This window comes from Elephas maximus, chromosome 9 (assembly GCF_024166365.1).
Source record: "Elephas maximus indicus isolate mEleMax1 chromosome 9, mEleMax1 primary haplotype, whole genome shotgun sequence".
In the NCBI taxonomy this organism is placed as follows: Eukaryota; Metazoa; Chordata; class Mammalia; order Proboscidea; family Elephantidae; genus Elephas; species Elephas maximus.
In genome coordinates, this window is record NC_064827.1 from 7,338,600 (window position 1) to 7,358,660 (window position 20,061).

The window sequence follows — 20,061 nt, forward strand, 5'->3', positions numbered from 1 at the left end:
TGGTGCTCCTTCTTGTGGACACCCACCCCATGCCTTGGACATGCTGGTGCTCCTTGTGGACACTCCGGTCCATGCCATGGACACTCTGGTGCTCCTTCTTGTGGACACCCATCCCATACCATGGACAGCCTGGTGCTTCTTCTCGTGGACACCTCAATGTCCACACTGGACACCAGTGCTCAGGTGGTGTCCGCCCCTTGCAGACAGCTGCTGTCCCTTCTTCCCCCTGAAGGGGGCGCCTGAGGAAGTAACCTGCACGGGCCTAGAGCGGAACTGGAGGCCTCCAGGCAGGGGTGCTGGGGTCTCGGCTAACAGGAGTCTGGACGGGTCAGGGCACACAGGCCCCAGGAGGGCACCTCCCCTGGATCCAGTGGACTCCTCACACCGGGGGAGCGCTGTGGCCACGGGGAGACCAGAGGCACCCTCGCTTGGACCTAAGTCGTGCAAATGTTGATGCTTTTGAAGCTCTTTCTCCTCAGAAGAATGAAGGCCTGTTTTCTTTGTCACACAAACCCTTCGCTGCCTGTGCACTCACTCCTGAGTGCTTCTCAGAGGTTGTGAAACTGATATGAAGGAACACAGCTAGCTGTGTCCCAGAGGGGGCAGAAAGGCCAGGACAGTTAGAGGCAAGATGAAAACGTGCCACCCTATTCACAGAATAGGAACTCCGGTGGAGTAGTGGCTAAGCACACAGCTGCTAACCAAAAGGTAGTGGGATTCAAACCCATCAGCTGTTCCATGAGAGAAAGAGCTGGTGATCCGCTGCTCTAAAGATCACAGCCTTGGAAACGCTGTGGGGCAGTTCTCCACCCTGTCCCGTGGGGTGGCTGTGGGGCAGTGCTCCACCCTGTCCCGTGGAGTGACTGTGGGGCAGTTCACCCTGTCCCGTGGGGTGGCTGTGGGGCAGTTCTCCACCCTGTCCTGTGGGGTGGCTGTGGGGCAGTTCTCCACCCTGTCCCATGGGGTGCCTGTGAGTCGGATCCACCCTGTCCCGTGGGGTGGCTGTGAGTCGGATCCACCCTGTCTCGTGGGGTGGCTGTGAGTCGGATCCACCCTGTCCCGTGGGGTGGCTGTGAGTCGGGTCCACCCTGTCCCGTGGGGTGGCTGTGAGTCGGGTCCACCCTGTCCCGTGGGGTGGCTGTGAGTCGGGTCCACCCTGTCCCGTGGGGTGGCTGTGAGTCGGGTCCACCCTGTCCCGTGGGGTGGCTGTGAGTCGGGTCCACCCTGTCCCGTGGGGTGGCTGTGAGTCGGGTCCACCCTGTCCCGTGGGGTGGCTGTGAGTCGGGTCCACCCTGTCCCGTGGGGTGGCTGTGAGTCGGGTCCACCCTGTCCCGTGGGGTGGCTGTGAGTCGGATCCACCCTGTCCCGTGGGGTGGCTGTGAGTCGGGTCCACCCTGTCTCGTGGGGTGGCTGTGAGTCGGATCCACTCTGTCCAGTGGGGTGACTGTGAGTCGGAATCGACTCGACGGCAGTGGGTTTATTTATTCACAGAAGGCCAACGGCATACCCTGCTGGGACTGCCGGCCGGCCCCAAGGAGCAGGTCCACCAGGAACGCAGGGCAGGTCTGCCTTTGTGCGAAGCAAACTGCCAGAAATCTCAGCCTCTCAGCAGGCTGCAATAAGAGCTCTTTGGAAGTACACAGAAAAGTACACCACAGACAAAAACAGAACTGAGGAGTACGAGGCTTTACCAAGCGGAGCGCTAGCATTGCTTACAAACTTTATAAAACCGGAAATTGCTTTAAAGACAGCAACTGTTTTCCCGCAGTTGTGAAACCCTGTACAAATGGCCACATAAAATGCTTTGCTTAATTTGAATCTCACTTGGGAGATATTTAAAGAAAAGAGTAGCCCTTAATGACAGAAATTGGAAGACGTGTCCATCATCATCAAAAACAGCCACAAATAGTTGCCATGTTCTTTTTGATCGGTTCTATTAATTAAGGTTAATGGAACTGAAGTCAAAGCAGCTATGTATGATTTGTAAAATTCAGAGCACTACAAAGGTCAAACTAAGTACAGAGCGTTGAGAAAATTCAGATTGGGCCCTGAAGTTCCAAATCTGCGCGTGAACGAACGATCCTCCTTCTTCTGTTGGAGAAGCCGAAAGGGCCTCACACTTTGACTGGATTCTCCAAAGAGCAGAGAGAGGAGGCACTGGTTAAGCCTGGGTCCACTTGCTGATTTTATCCTGAGCTCACCAGCTGTTTCCAGCTCTATGATCACCGCCTGTCTTAGTTCTCTAGTGCTGCAATGACAGAAATACCACAGGGGAGTGGCTTTAACACAGAGAAGTTTGTTTTCTCACAGTTTAGAAGGCTAGAAGTCCAGTTCAGAGTGCGGGCTGTAGGGGAAGGCTTTCTCTCACGGTCGGCTCTGGAGGAAGGCCCTTGTCTATTCTGAGCTTCTGCTCCTAGGCAATCTTCGTGTGGCTTGACATCTCTCTTCCCCCATCTCTTCTTGCTAGCTTGCTTTTAATCTCTTTTATATCTCAAAAGACATTTACTCCTGACACACCCTATACTGAGCCTGCCTCATTAACATAACAAAGACAACTCATTCTTAAATGAGATTATAACCATAAGTATTTTTAAAGAACTGATTCCGACTCATAGCGACCATATAGGACAGAGTAGAACTGCCCCATAGGGTTTCCAAGGAGTGGCTGGTGGATTCAAACTGCCAGTGTTTTGGTTAGCAGCCGTAGCTCTCAACCACTGCTCCGCCAGGTTTCCGACCATAAGCGTAGAGGTTAGGATTTATAACAGATATTTGGGGGGACACAGTTCAATCCGTAATGTCACCAAGCACACAAAACACATGTATGCGCCATCCTTGCTCAGGCCAGCCCTCCTCATGGTGTTTAAAAAACAGCTGCTGTTGAGTTCATCCCAACTTACCTGACCCCGCGTGCGTCAGACTAGAACCGTGCTCTCTTGGGTTTTCAGTGGTTGATTTTTTGGGTTAGGTCACCGGCCCTTTCTTCTGAGTCTCTTCTGGGTAGACTTGAACCTCTAACTCCAGTCCTAGATCCAGCTTATGGTGTTGACAACCTTCACCTTGAGTCACAGCCTGACGCACACCTCTGTTCCCAAGCAGCACATCTCGTGACCCTGCTCTGCTGGAGGCCTTGCATTTTGAAATCACCGTCTCTTAGCCTGTAGTTCTAGGATTTCATCAGTGGCATTTACTACAGTGAGGAGCCCTGTGCCACAGTGGTTAAAGTGCTCAGCTGCCAACCAAAATGTCAATAGTTCCAACCCTCTAGCCGCTCCGTTTTCATAAAGATTGTAGCCTTGGAAACTCTATGGGGAGTTCTCTGTCCTACAGGGTTGCTTTGAGTTGAGATCGACTCGACGGCATCAGGTTTGTGTATTTACAAGTGTTTGTAAAATTGTCATTTTGAAAAGTCTGTTTTGAAATAATATGTCTTGGGTAGAAGCACTGTCTAGCTCTTTTTGCAAACACGAGCACATTTAATCCTCATGGTAACCCTGTCTATTTCATGTATAAGGAAAGCTAAGCCTCAACAAAATGGATTGACACAGTGGCTGCAACAATGGGCTCAAGCATAGCAACGATTGTGAGGCTAGCTTAGGACCGGGCAGTGTTTCATTCTGTTGTGCACAGGGTTGCTGAGTTAGAGCCAACTCAATGGCACCTAACAAGAGCAAGCCTCACAGAGTGTGCCTTGTCCAGGAATACCTAGCCGGCTGCTGTAGGGCTGTGGTTCAAACCTAGGCCAGGCTGACTCCACATCTTTTGCTCTTCTCCCATGCCAACCTGCGCACCTGAATTGAAATTCCATGTTCCCTGTCTCACACCTGTGCAATCTGGGCAAGTCATATATCCTCACTGAGTCCTTGTTTTCTCCTCTGCAAAATAAAAACGAAGACAGTGTCTTCAAAGGACTCTTGTGAGGGTTAAATGAGACAGGTGGGTAGGTTGCCTTCCCCTTTCCTTTAGTATATAAATAGCTGAGATTCTGTGTTTACTCAGGAAGACCATATTTGATTTGCTTCTAATTATGGACTAGGTTTTTAAAATGCATTCTGCTCTAATAATCCAAATAATTATGTATACAATTACACCTTCACTTTTTTGACCATACTAAGGTAAAGTTAGTAGTTGAAATTAATAAAACCTAAAATAAAGGCATGTAAAGGCTTTAATAATATTGTATTGCATGGAGAAAAATAGCTTATCAACAGGTTTTGAATGTTGAGTCAAACGATTCATGAAATTACAAAGACCCCAGCGGCATTCCTTGGGATGCAGCCAGAGTGGTAATCAGAGGCAAACTAATTCAGTGCTTTGAAAAACACCACCAGCAAAATGGAACAAAGAAAATAAGTCAATTAGAAAGGAAAATAGCAACATTAGGGAAGAAAGATAAATATGATTAATCTAACTAGACAGCCATAGCTAGACTGGAATTAAATCTTAACTAGTAAGGGTGAATGAAAGATGATATGATTCCGAAGTGGGAGAAAAGGACTATATATAGAATTTACACAAGTCAAAGGATGAAAGTAAATTCCAAAGAGACATCTTATTCCAACTGTAAGATAGAAACTACTTCAGAGATTTCTGGCTACTCTGAGTAGATAACCGACTCATCGGCACCTACCACCAGTGGGAACTATGTTAGTGCCTGTGACAGTCGTAAAGGTGGTCTTCCCTAGAGCAAATGATTCATTGGCAGAAACTGACAAAGTGTACACACACACACACACACACCTGTATTCTTTTCTACATGCATGTATCTAAAGCTAACGCTACTGCAAAAACTGGTTTCTGGCATGGGACCATGTTGTTGTTAGCTGCCACCAGGTTGCCCCAGCTCATGGTGACCCCATGTACAACAGAACCAAACGCTGCCCGGTCCTTTGCCATCTGCATGATCAGTTCCAGATTGGACCGTTTTGATCCATAGGGTTTTCATTGACTGTTTTTTTTGGAAGTAGATCACCAGGCCTTTCTTTCCAGTCATGTTAGTCTAGAAGCTGAAACCTGTTCAAGTGTTACAGCAACACGCAAGCCCCCACTGAAAGATGGATGGTAGCTGCGCGCGAGATCCGCTGGCTGGGAGTCAAACCCTGGTCTCCCACATGCAAGGCGAGAATTCCACCCGTGAACTACCAGTGCTCTCACTTTATTGTAAATCTGTGTAAAAACTGTTCCTAAAGACTAGCCGAGGCTCCCAAAGTGAGAGTTAAAGATTTTTACTATTTGGCTTATTTGCTGCTGCTGATCAGGGACCCCAGGCCAGCAGGAATGCCTGGGGTCATGAGGTCAAATGGATTTTGTGGATTCTGCTGTATATGTGACCTCGGGGTCACTTCTGTCAACCACTGCCTGCCAATACCCTAGCCTCTGACAGCATGGATCCTCCCAGAGCCATTGTGTAGTGCTAACAAATGGGGGCTTCCCAGGGTCCCCCGGGCAGCTGATGGCACAGCTGGTGGCACAGACTGACCCTCGAGAAACCATCCGAGGAGCAGGATGCGTTCCTAGACCATGGTGTGTAGCTTTAACGCTAGAGCTCGTTTGGATGTCCAGCTGAGGGTCCTTCTGACCCCACCACCCAGTACACAAGTTTCTCATGTATCACTAACAAATTCCAGTGTGCCTGTGTGCACAATGAGTGTATCTGTCTGCCTGTAAGACTCACACAGAGACGTCTCGGTGTGATGTGGTCTCTGTCAGGAATATTTACCTGCCTGCCCAGCATGGCTGGTCTTTGTTAAGAGGGCAGTTATGTAAGGTCTGTTTCCCATGGCAGTCTTCCAGGGCACCAGGATAGTGGAGTCAGACTGGCTTCTGCATGTCTGCTTTTCAGTTCTTAGGAGATGATGATGGTGGTGATAATAATAACAACAACAGCTGTAATAACAGTGATCGTTTGTCACGTGCTTACTCTGCGCCCAGCACTATGCAGAGTGTTTTCGTTTGCTTCCCTGGAAAGAACCACCTTACCCCTATGAGAGAACTCATTACAGATTGGCTTAAACAGGTAACCTGGCTCCGCAGGTAGAAAGGTCCTGGGTGGCCCAAACAGTTTGTGCTCCACTGATAACTGAAAGGTTGGCAGTTCCAACCCACCCAGGAGTGCTGTGAAAGAAAAGACCTGGCAATCTGCTCCCATAAAGATTGTTGTTGTTAGGTGCCATCGAGTTGGTTCCAACTAATAGTGACCCTGTGTACCACAGAGCGAAACACTGCCCAGTCCTGCGCCATCCTCACAAGTGTTGCTGTGCTTGAGCCCATTGTTGCGGCCACCGTGTCAGTCCACCTCATTGAGGGTCTTCCTCTTTTTCACTGACCCTCTACTTTACCAAGCATGATGTCCTTCTCCAGGGACTGGTCCCTCCTGATAACATGTCGAAAGTATGTAAGATGAAGTCTCACCATCCTTGCTTCTAGGGAGCATTCTGGCTGTACTTCTTCCAAGGCAGATTTGTTCCTTCTTCTGCCAGTCCATGCTGTATTCAATATTCTTTGCCGACACCATAACTCAAAGGCATCGATTCATCTTTGGTCTTCCCTATCCATTGCCCAGCTTTTGCGTGTATATGAGGTGATTGAGAACACCATGGCTTGGGTCTGGCGCACCTGAGTCTTCAAGGTGACGTCTTTGCTTTTTAACACTTTAAAGAGATATTTTGCAGCAGATTTGCCCAATGCAATGCTTTGTTTGATTTCTTGACTGCTGTTTCCACGGGTGTTCATTGTAGATCCAAGCAAAATGAAATCTTTGACAACTTTAGTCTTTTCTGCATTTATCATAATGTTGCATATTGGTCCAGTTGTGAGGATTTTCGTTTTCTTTATGTTGCGGTGCAATCCGTACTGAAGGCTGTAGTCTTTGATCTTCATCAGTAAGGGTTCGAAGTCCTCTTCACTTTCAGGAAGCGAAGTTGTATCATCTGCATAACGCAGGTTGTTAATGAGTCTTCCTCCAATCCTCATGCCCCGTTCTTCTTCATATAGTCCACCTTGTTGGATTATTTGCTTAGCATACAGATTGAATAGGTATGGTGAAAGGATACAACCCTGACGCACACCATTAAGTATCCCCTTGTTCTCTCAGAACAACTACCTCTTGATCTACATAAAGGTTCCTCATGAGCAGAATTAAGTGTCCTGGAATTTCCGTTCTTTGCAATGTTATCCATAATTTGTTATGATCCACACTGTCAAATGTCTTTGCATAGTCAATGAAACACAGGTAAACCAACAGCAAAAAGATGGAAGCAACCAAGGTGCCCATCAACAGAAGAATGGATAAATAAATTACGGTATATTCACACAATGGAATACTACACATCAATAAGGAACAATGATGAATCCATGAAACATTTGATAACATGGAAGAATCTGGAAGGCATTATGCTGAGTGAAATTAGTCAGTTGCAAAAGGACAAATATTGTATAAGACCACTATTATAAAAAAAAAAAAAATAAGAACTCAAGAAATAGTTTAAACAAAGAAGAAAATATTCTTTGATGGTTATGAGGGTGGGGAGGGAGGGAAGGGGAGGGATATTCCCTAATTATATAGTAGACAAGAACTATTTTAGGTGAAGGGAAAGGCAACACACAATATAGAAGTGGTCAGCACAATTGGACTAAACCAAAAGCAAAGAAATTTCCTGAATAAACTGAACGCTTCAAAGGCCGGAGTAGCAGGAGTAGGGGTCTGGGGACCATGGTTTCAGGGGACATCTAAGTCAATTGGCATAATAAAATCTATTAAGAAAATATTCAGCATCCCACTTTGGTGAGTAGCGTCTGGGGTCTTAAAGGCTAGTAAGTAGCCATCTAAGATGCATCAATTGGTCTCCATCCACCTGGAGCAAAGGAGAATGAAGAACACCAAAGACACGAGGTAATTATGATCCGAAGAGACAAAAAGGGCCACATAAATCAGAGACTACATCAGCCTGAGACCAGAAGAACTAGATGGTGCCTGGCTACAACCAATGACTGCCCTGACAGGGAACACAAGAAAGAATCCCTGATGGAACAGGAGAAGGGTGGGATGCAGACCTCAAATTCTCATAAAAAGACCAGATTTAATGGTCTGACTGAGACTAGAAGGACCCCAGAGGTCATGGTCCCCAGACCTTCTCTTAGCCCAAGACTGGAACCATTCCCAAAGCCAACTCTTCAGACAGGGATTGGACTGGACTATGGGATAGAAAATGATGCTGGTGAGGAGTGAGCTTCTTGGCTCAGATAGACACATGAGACTATGTGGATAGCTCCTGTCTGAGACTATGTGGGCAGCTCCTGTCTGGAGGGGAGATGAGAAGGCAGACGGGGACAGGAACTAGCTGAATGGACACGGGGAATACAGGGTGGAGAGGAGTGTGCTGTCTCATTAGGGGGAGAGCAACTAAGAGTACATAGCAAGATGTATATAAGTTTTTGTATGAGAGACTGGCTTGATTTGTAAACTTTCACTTAAAGCACAATTCAAGGGAGGGGGCACCAGGAGGAAACACAGGTAAACATCTTTCCGGTATTCTCTGCTTTCCCCGGGATCCATCTGACATTGGCAATGATGCCCCTTGTTCCATGTCCTCTTCTGAACCTCGCTTGAATTTCTTGCAGTTCTCTGTCAATATACTGCTGCAGCTGCTTTTGAATGGTCTTCAGCAAAATTTTACTTATGTGTGATATTAATGATATTGTTCAATAATTTCCACATTCGGTTGGATCACTTTTCTTTGGAATAGGCATAAATATGGCTCTCTTCCAGCTGGTTGGCCAGGTAGCTGTCTTCCAAATTTCTTGGCATAGATGAGTGAGTACTTCCAGTGCTTCATCCGTTTGTTGAAATATCTCAACTGGTATTCCATCAATTCCCGAAGCCTTGGTTTTCGCCAGTGCCTTCATTGTGGCTTGGACTCCTTCCTTCAGTACCATTGGTTGCTGATCATATGCCACCTCCTGAAATGGTTGAGCATTAACCAATTCTTTTTCGTATAGTGACTCTATTCCTTCCATCTTCTTTTGATGCTTCCTGCGTCCTTTAATATTTTCCCTGTAGAATCCTTCACTATTGAAACTCAGGGCTTGAATTTTTTCTTCAGTCCTTTGAGCTTGAGAAATGCCAAGTGTGTTCTTCCCTTTTGGTTTTCTATCTCCAGGTCTTTGCACGTGTCATTTTAATACTTTGCTTTGTCTTCTCAAGTTACCTTTTGAAATCTTCTGTTCAGCTCTTTTACTTCATCAATTCTTCCTTTTGCTTTAGCTGCTCGACATTGAAGAGCAAGGTTCAGAGTCTCTTCTGACATCCATCTTGGTCTTTTCTTTCTTCCCTGTCTTTTAATGACCTCTTGCCTTCTTCATGTTTGATGTCCTTGATGTCATTCCACAACTCATCTGGTTTCAGGTCGTTAGTGTTCAGTGTGTCAAATCTTTTCTTGAGACGGTCTCTAAATACAGGTGAGATATACTCAGGTTCATACTTTGGCTCTCGTGGACTTGTTCTAATTTTCTTCAGCTTCAACTTGAACTTGCATATGTGTAATTGATGGTCTGTTCCACAGTCAGCCCCCGCCGTTGTTCTGACTGATGATATTGAGCTTTTCCATCATCTCTTTCCACAGATGTAGATGATTTGATTCCTGTGTATTCCATCTGGAGAGGTTCAAGTGTATATTTGCCATTTATGTTGGTGACAAAAGATGTTTGCAATGAAGAAATTGTTGATTTTGCAAAAGTCTATCATCTGACCTATGGAATCATTTCTATCGCCAAGGCCATATTTTCCAGCTACCAGTCCCTCTTTTTTGTTTCCAACTTTCGCATTCCAATCACCAGTAATTATCAATGCATCCTGATCACATGTTTCATGAATTTCAGACTGCAGAAGTTGGTAAAAATCTTCAATTTCTTCATCTTTGACCTTAGTGGTCAGTGCATAAATTTGAATAGTAGTCATAGTAACTGGTCTTACTTGTAGGCGTATGGATACCATCCTATCACTGACAGCGTACCTCAGGATAGATCTTGAAATGTTCTTTTTGAATTCAATACCATTCCTCTTCAAGTTGTCATTGCTGGCATAGTAGACTATATGATTGTCCGATTCAGAATGGCCGGTACCAGTCCATTTCAGCTCACTAATGCTTAGGATATCGATCTTTACATATTTCACTTCATTTTTGACAATTTCCAATTTTCCTAGATTCATACTTCGTATGTTCCAGGTTCCGATTATTAATGGATGTTTGCAGCTGTTTCTTCTCATTTTGAGTCGTGCCACATCAGCAGATGAAGGTCCCGAAAGCTTTACTCCATCCACGTCATTACGGTTGACTCTACTTTAAGGAGGCAGCTCTTCCCTAGCCGTCTTTTGAGTGCCTTCCAACCTGAGGGGCTCATCTTCTGGCACTGTATCAGACAGTGTTCTGCTGCTATTCATAAGGTTTCACTGGCTAATTCTTCTCAAAAGTAGATCACCAGGTCCTTTTTCCTAGTCTTTCTTAGTCTGGAAGCTCAGCTGAAACCTGTCTGCCATGGGTGACCCTGCTGGTATTTGAATACCTGTGATATAGCTTCCAGCATCGAAACAACACACAAATCCCCACAGTATGAAAAACTGACAGAAACATGGGGGCCCATAAAGATTACAACCAAGGAAACTCTATGAGGCAGTTCTACTCTGTACCACATGGAGTTGCCATGAATTGGAATAGATTTGACAGCAACAGGCTTCATGCATATTAAGAACTATGGTGTCTATAATATAAATATGGTTATGCTTACTCAGCAATCCTTTCTCCTCAGGATGGGGTCAGCTCTTCCAGCAGGGAAGGTGTCCTTAAAGGTGAGGTCTTTATCCTGAGCTCTGTGCTCTTTTGCCTGTCTCTCCAGCCTTCAGTCTCTCTTGTCTACTTCTTTGGGAGCCCTTGGATCAGCATCTTTTGCTGCCTTGGCTCCCTGACTCCTCTGAGGGGTCCACTGTGCAAGAATTCTGGCAAAAGACTTCCTCACGCACTGTGACGGGTCAGCTACTGCTGCTGGAGTCTGGAGACTGGTGTGCGGTGGTCTCTTCCCATCTGGGGGCTGCCTGCCCCTTTGCTCAGCCAGTTTCCTTCCAGGATACCTATACCTAAGGGTAGGAATCGGGCCTCACAGTCCTGTAGTGAGTTGCCCCTTAGCTGTTTGTCCACCCAGTGAGGGTCACACACAAGGGGTCTCAGGTTCTGCCCACAGTTGCCCTGGCTGTACTGCCTGCTTGTCCAGTTACACTCAGCAGCCATTGCTGGTCTCATCATGAATTCCTGGCCTAACAGATGCCCCTGGCTGCCTCGACCAGCCAAGTTTGAGTCTGCTCTTGTGTGCTGTTGTCTAGGAGGGGCTTATTGTCAGGACTGGTCAGGACCTGGGAAAAATGCTTCCTACTAGGATAGGAAGTCTTCCTGAAAACAACAGACCTGCTTTCTCTGGATTTGAATTTCTCTGTACATGAAAGGCCTCGTGTTTCTAACCACACTGCACTTTGTTGTTGTTGAAAATAGACACTGCAAACTCAAACCAAGCCAAACCCACTGCCATCGAGTTGATTCCAACTCATAGCGACCCTGTAGGAGAAAGTAGAACTCCCCACAGGGTTTCCAAGGACCAGCTAGTGGATTTGAACTGCTAACCTTTCGGTTAGCAGCCAAGCTCTTAACCTGTGCCGCCAGGGCCCGATACACAACAAAACATACACCAATTCAACTGTTTCTACACGTACAATTCAGTGACATTGATTGCATTCTTCAAGTTATACAACCATCCTCACCCTCATTTTCTGAGTTGTTCCTTCCCCATTAACATAAACTCAGTGCCGCCTAGATTTCCTGTCTAATTTTTTGAGCTGCTGTTATCGCTTTGATTCCATATAGATAGTTCTTAAAAGAGCGTACTGTTCAAGGCTGAGATTCTTTACTAGTTAAGCTAAACTACTGTTTGATTTCAAGAAGACTTCAGAGGGTATTTTTGGCTTAAGGTTTAAAGATTATCTCAGGGCAGTAGTTTTGGGGTCATTTAGCCCCTTGGCTCCAGAAAGTCTCTGGAGTCCAGGAGAATTTGAAATTCCTTCTGCATTTTCCCACTTTTGCTCAAAGATTCTCCAATAGAATCTTTGATCAAAATGTTCAGTAATGGTTGCTGGGCCCCATCCAGTTCTTCTGGTCTCATGGCAAAGGAGGCAGTTGTTCATGGAGGCAATTAGCCACACGTTCCATATTCTCCTCCTTTTTAAATCTCTTACATTCCTTCTGCCATGTCTGGAACATATGCACACACGTGCACACATGCATGCATGTACAAACACACACCCTCTTACATTCTAAACTGAGGGCTAGAATATCTGGTCTCAAATTTAACGCCACCATATTTCTTCTGTGACTTTAGACAAATCCACTCATGTTTTCATAGCTGCAAAATGAAATCAAAGCTCTCTGCCTTGCCAGATCTGTAAGTTCGTTGTGAGGTGAAATGAAGAAGCAGATTCATTCATTTGATACATATTTATGCAGGCTTTAATACATCTCAGGTGCTGTGCTAGGTTCAAGGTACAGGTATGAACTTTTCAGGTAAGGTCCCTATCCTGAGGGCACCGACCTGGTGTTTGGGAAGGCAGGTATCAGATAAGAAAACAGAGCAAACGTCGCAGGTTGTGGCTGGTGCTTTAAAGGAAGGAAGCATGGTGCCGAGACAGAGAGTAACAGGAATGGAGTATGTGGACCACCAGGGAAGCCCATTTAAGGCAGCGGTATTGAGAGAATGGTAGTTGAGGACATGATATTGGAGAGAACACCTACTACATAGGATGAGCCGTGGATGTATTTTATAAGCTGTAACACACATAAATGAACAGTAGCCCCCTCCAGTGCTTTGGGCAGCCAGGGAGCCTATAAAACAATAAAGAAGACTTCAGTCTCTCAAGTCCTAGTTTCGTAATAATCTCTGTACTTCCTTGCGGGCATCGGGTGGGTTTCCCAATCGTTTTTCAATCCAAATCTTTTACTTCTCCCTTCTCTCCTGATTCTGATTTGCTCTAGCCTAATCTAGGGACTTGTCACCTGTCCCCATCTGTCATACCTGCTGCCCTGTCCCCACTCAGTCTTCCTGCCACTGGTGGTGTCCTTTTGCCACTCGGACCTGCTGCTCCAGCCATAAACCTCTGTGAACATTTGCAATGGGGCCTCATTTCTAAGACCTTATTAGCCTCATGCTTCTGAAACCTTCTCTAAAGTTTGATAGACAGACAGACAGATACATGGGTACATAGATGGGTACATAGATGGGTACATCGATAGATAGCTGCCTGCTGTCCAGCCGACTCCAACTCATGGTGACCTTATGTACAATAGAATGAACGTTGCCCAGTCCTGTGTCATCCTTACAATCGCCTGCATATTTGTATCCACCTTTGTGGCTATTATGCCAGTCCCACTGAGAGTCGCCCCCACCACACTGAGGGTCCCCCTTGCCTTTTCTGGCCCTCTACTTCACCAGACATGATGTCCTCCTCCAGCGGTTGATCCCCTCTGATGACATGTCCAAACCAAAGGGGTCAATGTGTTATTTTGTTCCATAGGGTTTTCATTGGCTAATTTTCGGAAGTAGATCATCAGACCTTTCTTCCTAAAAAAAAAAAAAAAATTTTTTTTTTTCCAGACTAGGAAGAAAAAAAAAAAAGTCTGGAAGCTCCACTGAAAATCACATCAGCTGACAAAATGGTGAACAATCACACTATTGGGAATCATGGAGGAGCCAAGCTGACACACATTTTGGGGGTGGGGGTTACACAATTCAATCCATAACACTTTCTAAGGAAAAATTTTTGTGTTAAAGAAGTTGTCATAATTCCAGGGTTAAGTAGCAACTAAAAGCAATGTTTCTTTGGAAGAAAATATTTTCAAATACGTTTAGTTTTTTTTAGCCACTTGTAGTGCTTTTATAAATCATTCATGACAGTAATAATTTAGTCACAAACAACTTGTAGAGATTTTTCAAAAATGTAATATTCACCTTTTGTAGGTAAGAGGTAGATTCAGGATGCATCGTTGCCAACTTGATTCCAGAGTTGGATCTTAAGTGTTCTTAAGTAATCATTTAAAATAAATAAAAATCTTATTGTGTTGTGTCACTTAGAAATGACTTATAAAAGATCCTTCAGCTTTGGGCATTCTGTGTTTATAGTTCTAAAATATTTAAATAATACCCCAAAATGAATAAACAGTCCCTGTGGTTTTGTTGTTGTTGCTTAGATTATATACTTAAATTCAAGAAATCCTACAGAATTAGAACTGTCATTTTTATTTCAAATATTACAACTGCCTGAACCACTGGATCGAGAACAACTTTAAAGAGAGAGTTCAGTGGTTATGACTCTGTGTTTTCCCCCCAGTGGGATGTAACTGTAAAGTGACAGGACAGACTTTCAGAGAAGCACACTGGGAGCGATGTGTCCAAGAGACCCGGGGCCCCTTCACAGCGGTCCCCTAGGAAGGCTACACATTTGGTCCAGAAACGCTGCCGCGGCTCAGGATGTTGAAGAATGCCTCTTTCTGAACTGCCCAGAACGGCTAAGAAATAATAAGGAGTAAAATGGCGCGCTAGTTTTCAAAATCCTAAATTGTGGCAAAGATGAATTTGATTGTGGTGAGAAGTCAGCAATCTTTCCAGGACCAAGTGCAGTCAAGAATATTTGGAATACTGTTTGGAATGATGATGGAATGTAGAGTAACCAGATGGGCTTCCTCGCATGATACATGAGCTAGCTCTTGAAATTGGTTATCACAGAGGAATTCCAGAATCTTGGACTTTGGAATAAATACATAGGCCCCCAAGGCAGCTACTGTGAAGAACTCCTTTAGGTGAAGAAAAAAAAAAATTATGTGTATATGTTTGCAAAATAAGATCAGTTTTATTACTTTAGGGACATACCTTATAGATGAAAAAATACTCCTGTCATGGAACTCTTTATAAGCAAACCTCCAAATGTAAGTAGAGTTCTGTCTCATCCTTCCTAAGCCTGTTGACAAATCTGAATTTCCAATAATGACTTATTCTGAACCTTCAGCTTAAAAAAAAAAAAGTGCTGTGACCATTTAGGAAGTGGGTGCTTCAAGGCTCCACTTCACCTTTTTCCGCTTAGCTTTGTTACCTCTGCTATTTGATTTCCTTTATTTGGTATATCCATTTTTGTTCACTGTAAGCCCCCCCCCCAATGTATTTTCTCGCTGTAGAATAGTGATCAAGCTATTGAACCGAGGTAGGAAATACTGTCTAAGCTGGAGGTTATTAACTGCACCATACTGTTTTAAGCTCTTTTTGTTTGCATTGGTAATGCTCAGATGCCTTTCTTATTTAAAGTGGGACCCTGCTACCTTAGCAAATAGGGCCACTAGTTGACAAGATAAAAGCCTCAAATTAAAGATTTTGTGAAAAGTAACTCCTGTCAACCTGAGACTCTCATGTTTTTCGCTTGTACTAACAAAAACTTTAAAAGCTATTCAACCAAACAGCTGAACGGTGTTTCTCAAATCTAGAGACTCCAGGTGGACTCCTGGGCCAGGCCCAGGGACTGGGGCTGACACGGCCTGCTTGATTGGAGTTTTTCCAAATGTAGTCCTCTTCCGGGGGTCCTTTGGGTAAGGCGTCCCTACTTCTTCATTGCTCAGTAGAAATAATAAAAGGTAAAATGGAGTGTGGAAATCAGGAGAAATTGTTACCCTTTTGCAAAGAGGCTGAAACAGCTAAATTGTGACATAGTTTGAACTGTTCAGATTGGACAAGTTTGATGGGAAAATCCTGTGACCCGGGTAGTCGGAATTCAGAACGGTCCTTAGTTTACGGTTTTACAAAGTCCGGCTGTGGCGCTTTCACTGTGGGCTAATAGATTGTTACTGGATTCTGCCTGATAGTAACTGTTGCACAAATGACTATTGTTTTGCAGTTCGGTGATTTAAACGCCGTGTCTCCTGGAAATCTGGATAAAGGTAAGGATTGAAAAGAGTATGAACTTCTATTTTCTTTTTTAATGGAGAAATTCTCATAGGAGGAAACGTAGTGCATGCTCCAGCGCTCTGTGTGGTGGAAGCGGCACAAAGTCCAGGTGAGGGTGACATCTACGTTCTTTGGGAGCCTTCATTATTTCTCCTTTTTCCTCTCCGCCCCGCCTTCTTTACGTGGGGCCTACAAACTGCGGAGAATTTAATTTAAAGACGGTTTCAAACTCCTTTCGGCTTGTTGCCTGAAATTTACAACAAAAAGTAACAGGAAACTTTCTGGCTCTTGCTGGAGTCCTGGAGGGAAGAGATAAAATTGGGCCTGACAATTTTATTCAAGGTCTACCAGGTCCACCAGGTGAGGCTCTGGGCCCTGAGCCTCCCCACCTCACCAGGTCACACTCTCAGTAGGAGGAGAAGGCAGAGATGATAATGAAATGTACAGTATCCAGGCTTCCTGGAGCCACGAAGCCTGGATGAGCCCTCAGTGCTATTGCCCTGAAATCATCTGTGAACTTTAAAGCAAAAATATCCCCTGAAGTCTTCTTAAAACCAAACAATAGTTTAGCTAAGCTAGTACCGAATGTCTGCCTTGAGCATTATGCTCTTTGAAAAACTATCTATATGGGATCAGATTAATAACAGCAACTCACAAGTTTAAATAGGAAGCGTGGGGGCAGTGATTTATGTGAAAGGGGGAGGAACAACTCAGAAAAGGCGGGTGAAAATGGTTGCACAACTTGAAGAATGTAGTCGATGTCACTGAATTGTACATGTAGAAACCGTTGAATTGATGTGTGTTTTGTTGTATATATGCTCAACAACAATAACAAAATAAATAAAATTAGAAAAAAGAAATTTACTGTAAAGGAAGGTCAGTAGGGGCATAGATGAAAAGGCGACATATATACCCCTTAAATTTTAATACAGACATCGCCGCTCTAATATGATTCTACGACACACAGTCCTGAAGAACCTCATGGTCTTCAAAATCACGTGGTAAAAAGAACAGGGCTTGAGGGGAAACGAGGTTGGGCGGTTAAGCACTCAGCTGCTAACCAAAGTGTCAGTGGTTCAAACCCACCAGCCGCTCCGTGGGAGAAAAGACCTGGCGATCTTCCCCCATAAAGATTTCTGCCTAGGGAACCCTATGGGGCAGTTCTTTTCTGTCCTGTAGGGTCACTATGAGTCAGAACTGACTTAATGGCACACAAGAACAACAACAGGATGTCTGTGGAATTGCAGGGGCATTAAATTTGTCCCGAGGAACTGGAGAAAGACCTTGCTTTTGGGTGATTGTTTTATATTCTACCCAAAGGAACCCTGTCTCCACAAGTGGCCCTAAGTACACTGATTGGCGCACTTAAGTTTATTTCTGACCATTATCCCACTGCTGTTTCCATCCACCACGGGGTAAATGAAAGGACTTTCCCATCCCCTGTTCCCTCTCCACCCCCTACCAGCTTGAAAACCATTTTTTTCCTTTCAGTGCTGCCTCTTGTGTTATTTTAACACTGTTTCTGAGGTGCAGGAACATTGGTAGATAAAGGTTAGGGTGATGGAGAGGCACAGAGAAGCAGGCTTCTCCCTCCCCCTGGCTCCCTGTGGTGTGGCCTGCGGGTCCTGTTCACCCCAGACACAGTGCCTCTTAACGTGTGGCCAAACAGGCACGTTCAGGAACTAATGACTGAATGTGAACTCTCAAGAGTTTTTGAGGATTTTCTTCCACAAAATGAGAATTATTTTCTTGATGATAAAATATTGGCTGTACAGAAAAATCTCAGGTAATACTGTCATAGAGTGGGTTCTCTAGAGGAGCAAAACCAGTGAAGCCTGTATAGATACATATATAGAGAGAAAATTTTACTTCAAGGAAATGGCTCACGTGTTTGGGAGAGGCTGCCAAGTCCCAAATCCATGGGTCAGACGACAGGCTAATGACCTCTGTTGGCTCTCATGGTTGCAGGAGCTGGTGAACCCAAAATCTGCAGGTCAGGCAGCAGGCCGGAGGCCTCTGCTGGCTCACACGGTTGCAGGAGCTGGTGAACCCAAAATCTGCAGGTCAGGCTGCAGGCCGGAGGCCTCTGCTGGCTCACTCCCAAGAACTAGAGGTCAGATGCCGAGAGCACAGCAGGGCGGATAGAGGTCAGATGCCCAGAGCACAGCAGGGCGGATAGTGGTCAGATGCCAAGAGCACAGCAGGGCGGATGGAGGTCAGATGCCCAGAGCACAGCAGGGCGGATAGTGGTCAGATGCCAAGAGCACAGCAGGGCGGATGGAGGTCAGATGCCGAGAGCACAGCAGGGTGGATAGAGCAAGCTTTGCCACAGCATTTGTTTGGATCATGAATGCAGGCCACACACCCAGGGAAACCCCACTTCAGGCTGATTGGCTGTTCACATCAGATCACAGAAGGGGAGGTGACCGCATAGTGTCTGCCAGACCATTGAGAGTCACAGCCCAGCCACGCTGACACAGAGCACTCGCCATCACAAATACAGAGAATTAGAAACTACTGGAAAGTGAAACTGCGCAGTCACAGAGTACCACCATTAGGCTTTGGCGTGAGAACGCTTCTTGGCATTTTTTGTTTATAAACAGATGCAAGAGCAAAATAAAACCAAAAAGAATCATATAAGCATCTTTCAATTATACCCTTCTTGATAAAACCGATGTCTACCTCATGCATGGCACCCCCTGCTCCCCTTTAGCCTTTGAATGTGCAGACTTACATTAGCAAGTTCATTTTCCAGAGGCAAACCAGTAACGGCATGAAGTAGATGGGCCAAGGCATCTTTTGCCTTATCTACGAGCATTTCTTTGTTTTTCACTTAATGACGCGTTACAGACATCGTTTCCAGTCAGTACGTGTTCATCTCAACCTTTATAATCACACACACCGCTTCTCAGGAGCTGGCACAGCGCACAACCTGCACAACCGTACCTGGAGGTCCTGCTACCTCCCGTCACTGTTTGGAACCATCTTTGCCCCAGTTGATGACAGGAGAAGAGCCAGGAGCCCGTTGTGGGCAGCTGCATGAACAGCAATCCCTGCCGTGGCTGTGGCCCAGCTGGTAGAACTAGTCCGTGCACTGCTTAGAAAGAGCCCAACTTCCTCTGTGCGTGCTGTGCCAGAGAACTGAATATAACAGAGCCCTGACTCTGCTTCTGTGAATCAATGTAATAAGCCAGATCTAACCATAGGTTTAGGTACATGTTTAGTTAAATTGTTGTTGGGTGCCATCAAGTATGTTTTCAACTCGTAGCGACCCCATGTGACAGAGTAAAAGTACCCCATAGGGTTTCCTTAGTCATCTTTACTGGAGCAGATGGCTGGGTCTTTCTCCTGTGGAGCTGCTGGGTAGGTTTGAACTGCTAACCTTTTGATAAGCAGCCAAGCGCTTAACTGTCGTGCCACCACGTTGATTATATGGTTTCTCCCTCTCTCTGGTAAATATGTTGAAATGTTTCCTCAGTGGTTTAAAAGGCAAAGTAAAAAGATGATTAAGACAGAAATATATTCCTCGCTTTTAAAAATTGTCACTCGTGACAAGGTACCCTCTGCACGGTTCTGGGGAGACTCACGCCGTGGTAAAGCTATCCGTGGGCATTTTTTCTCCACTGCACTTTTGAATTTTAACATTGCACACTGGAAAAAATTAAATGGGATTCCATTATAATTCCATTCTAGTTAATATAAAATGTATTAAAATCGGGGGGTATCAGTGACCGCTTAATAACATGAATTTCCAGAAGCGAATACCGGCTATTAACAGTGTATATCAGCGTGGCTAGGAAGGAAAATTCATTGCACATTTTTAATTTGATACTGCCTCCTCGGTCTTCATAATTTTTTTTTAATAAAAATTAAAAAGCCAAAACCAAAACTCTTCGCCATGGAGTCAATTCAAACTCACAGCAACTCTAGAGGACAGAGTAGAACTGCCCCATAGGGCTTCCAAGAGCAGCTGGCGGATTCAAACTGTCCACCTTTTTTGATTAGCAGCCATGCTCTTAACCACTGCGCCACCAGGGCTCC

The 20,061-nt window shown here is 45.2% G+C and overlaps 1 protein-coding gene across 7 annotated transcripts in view; it reads left to right on the top strand.

Moving 5' to 3' along the window:
* Positions 1-20,061, top strand: part of RFX3 (regulatory factor X3) — a 315,870-nt gene that overhangs the window by 287,955 nt on the left and 7,854 nt on the right. For all 7 annotated transcript variants that reach the window (XM_049895335.1, XM_049895334.1, XM_049895339.1 and 4 more), the window contains one exon: positions 15,971-16,013. In XM_049895335.1, coding sequence (XP_049751292.1) covers positions 15,971-16,013 — 43 coding nt within the window. The remainder of the gene's footprint in view (positions 1-15,970; positions 16,014-20,061) is intronic.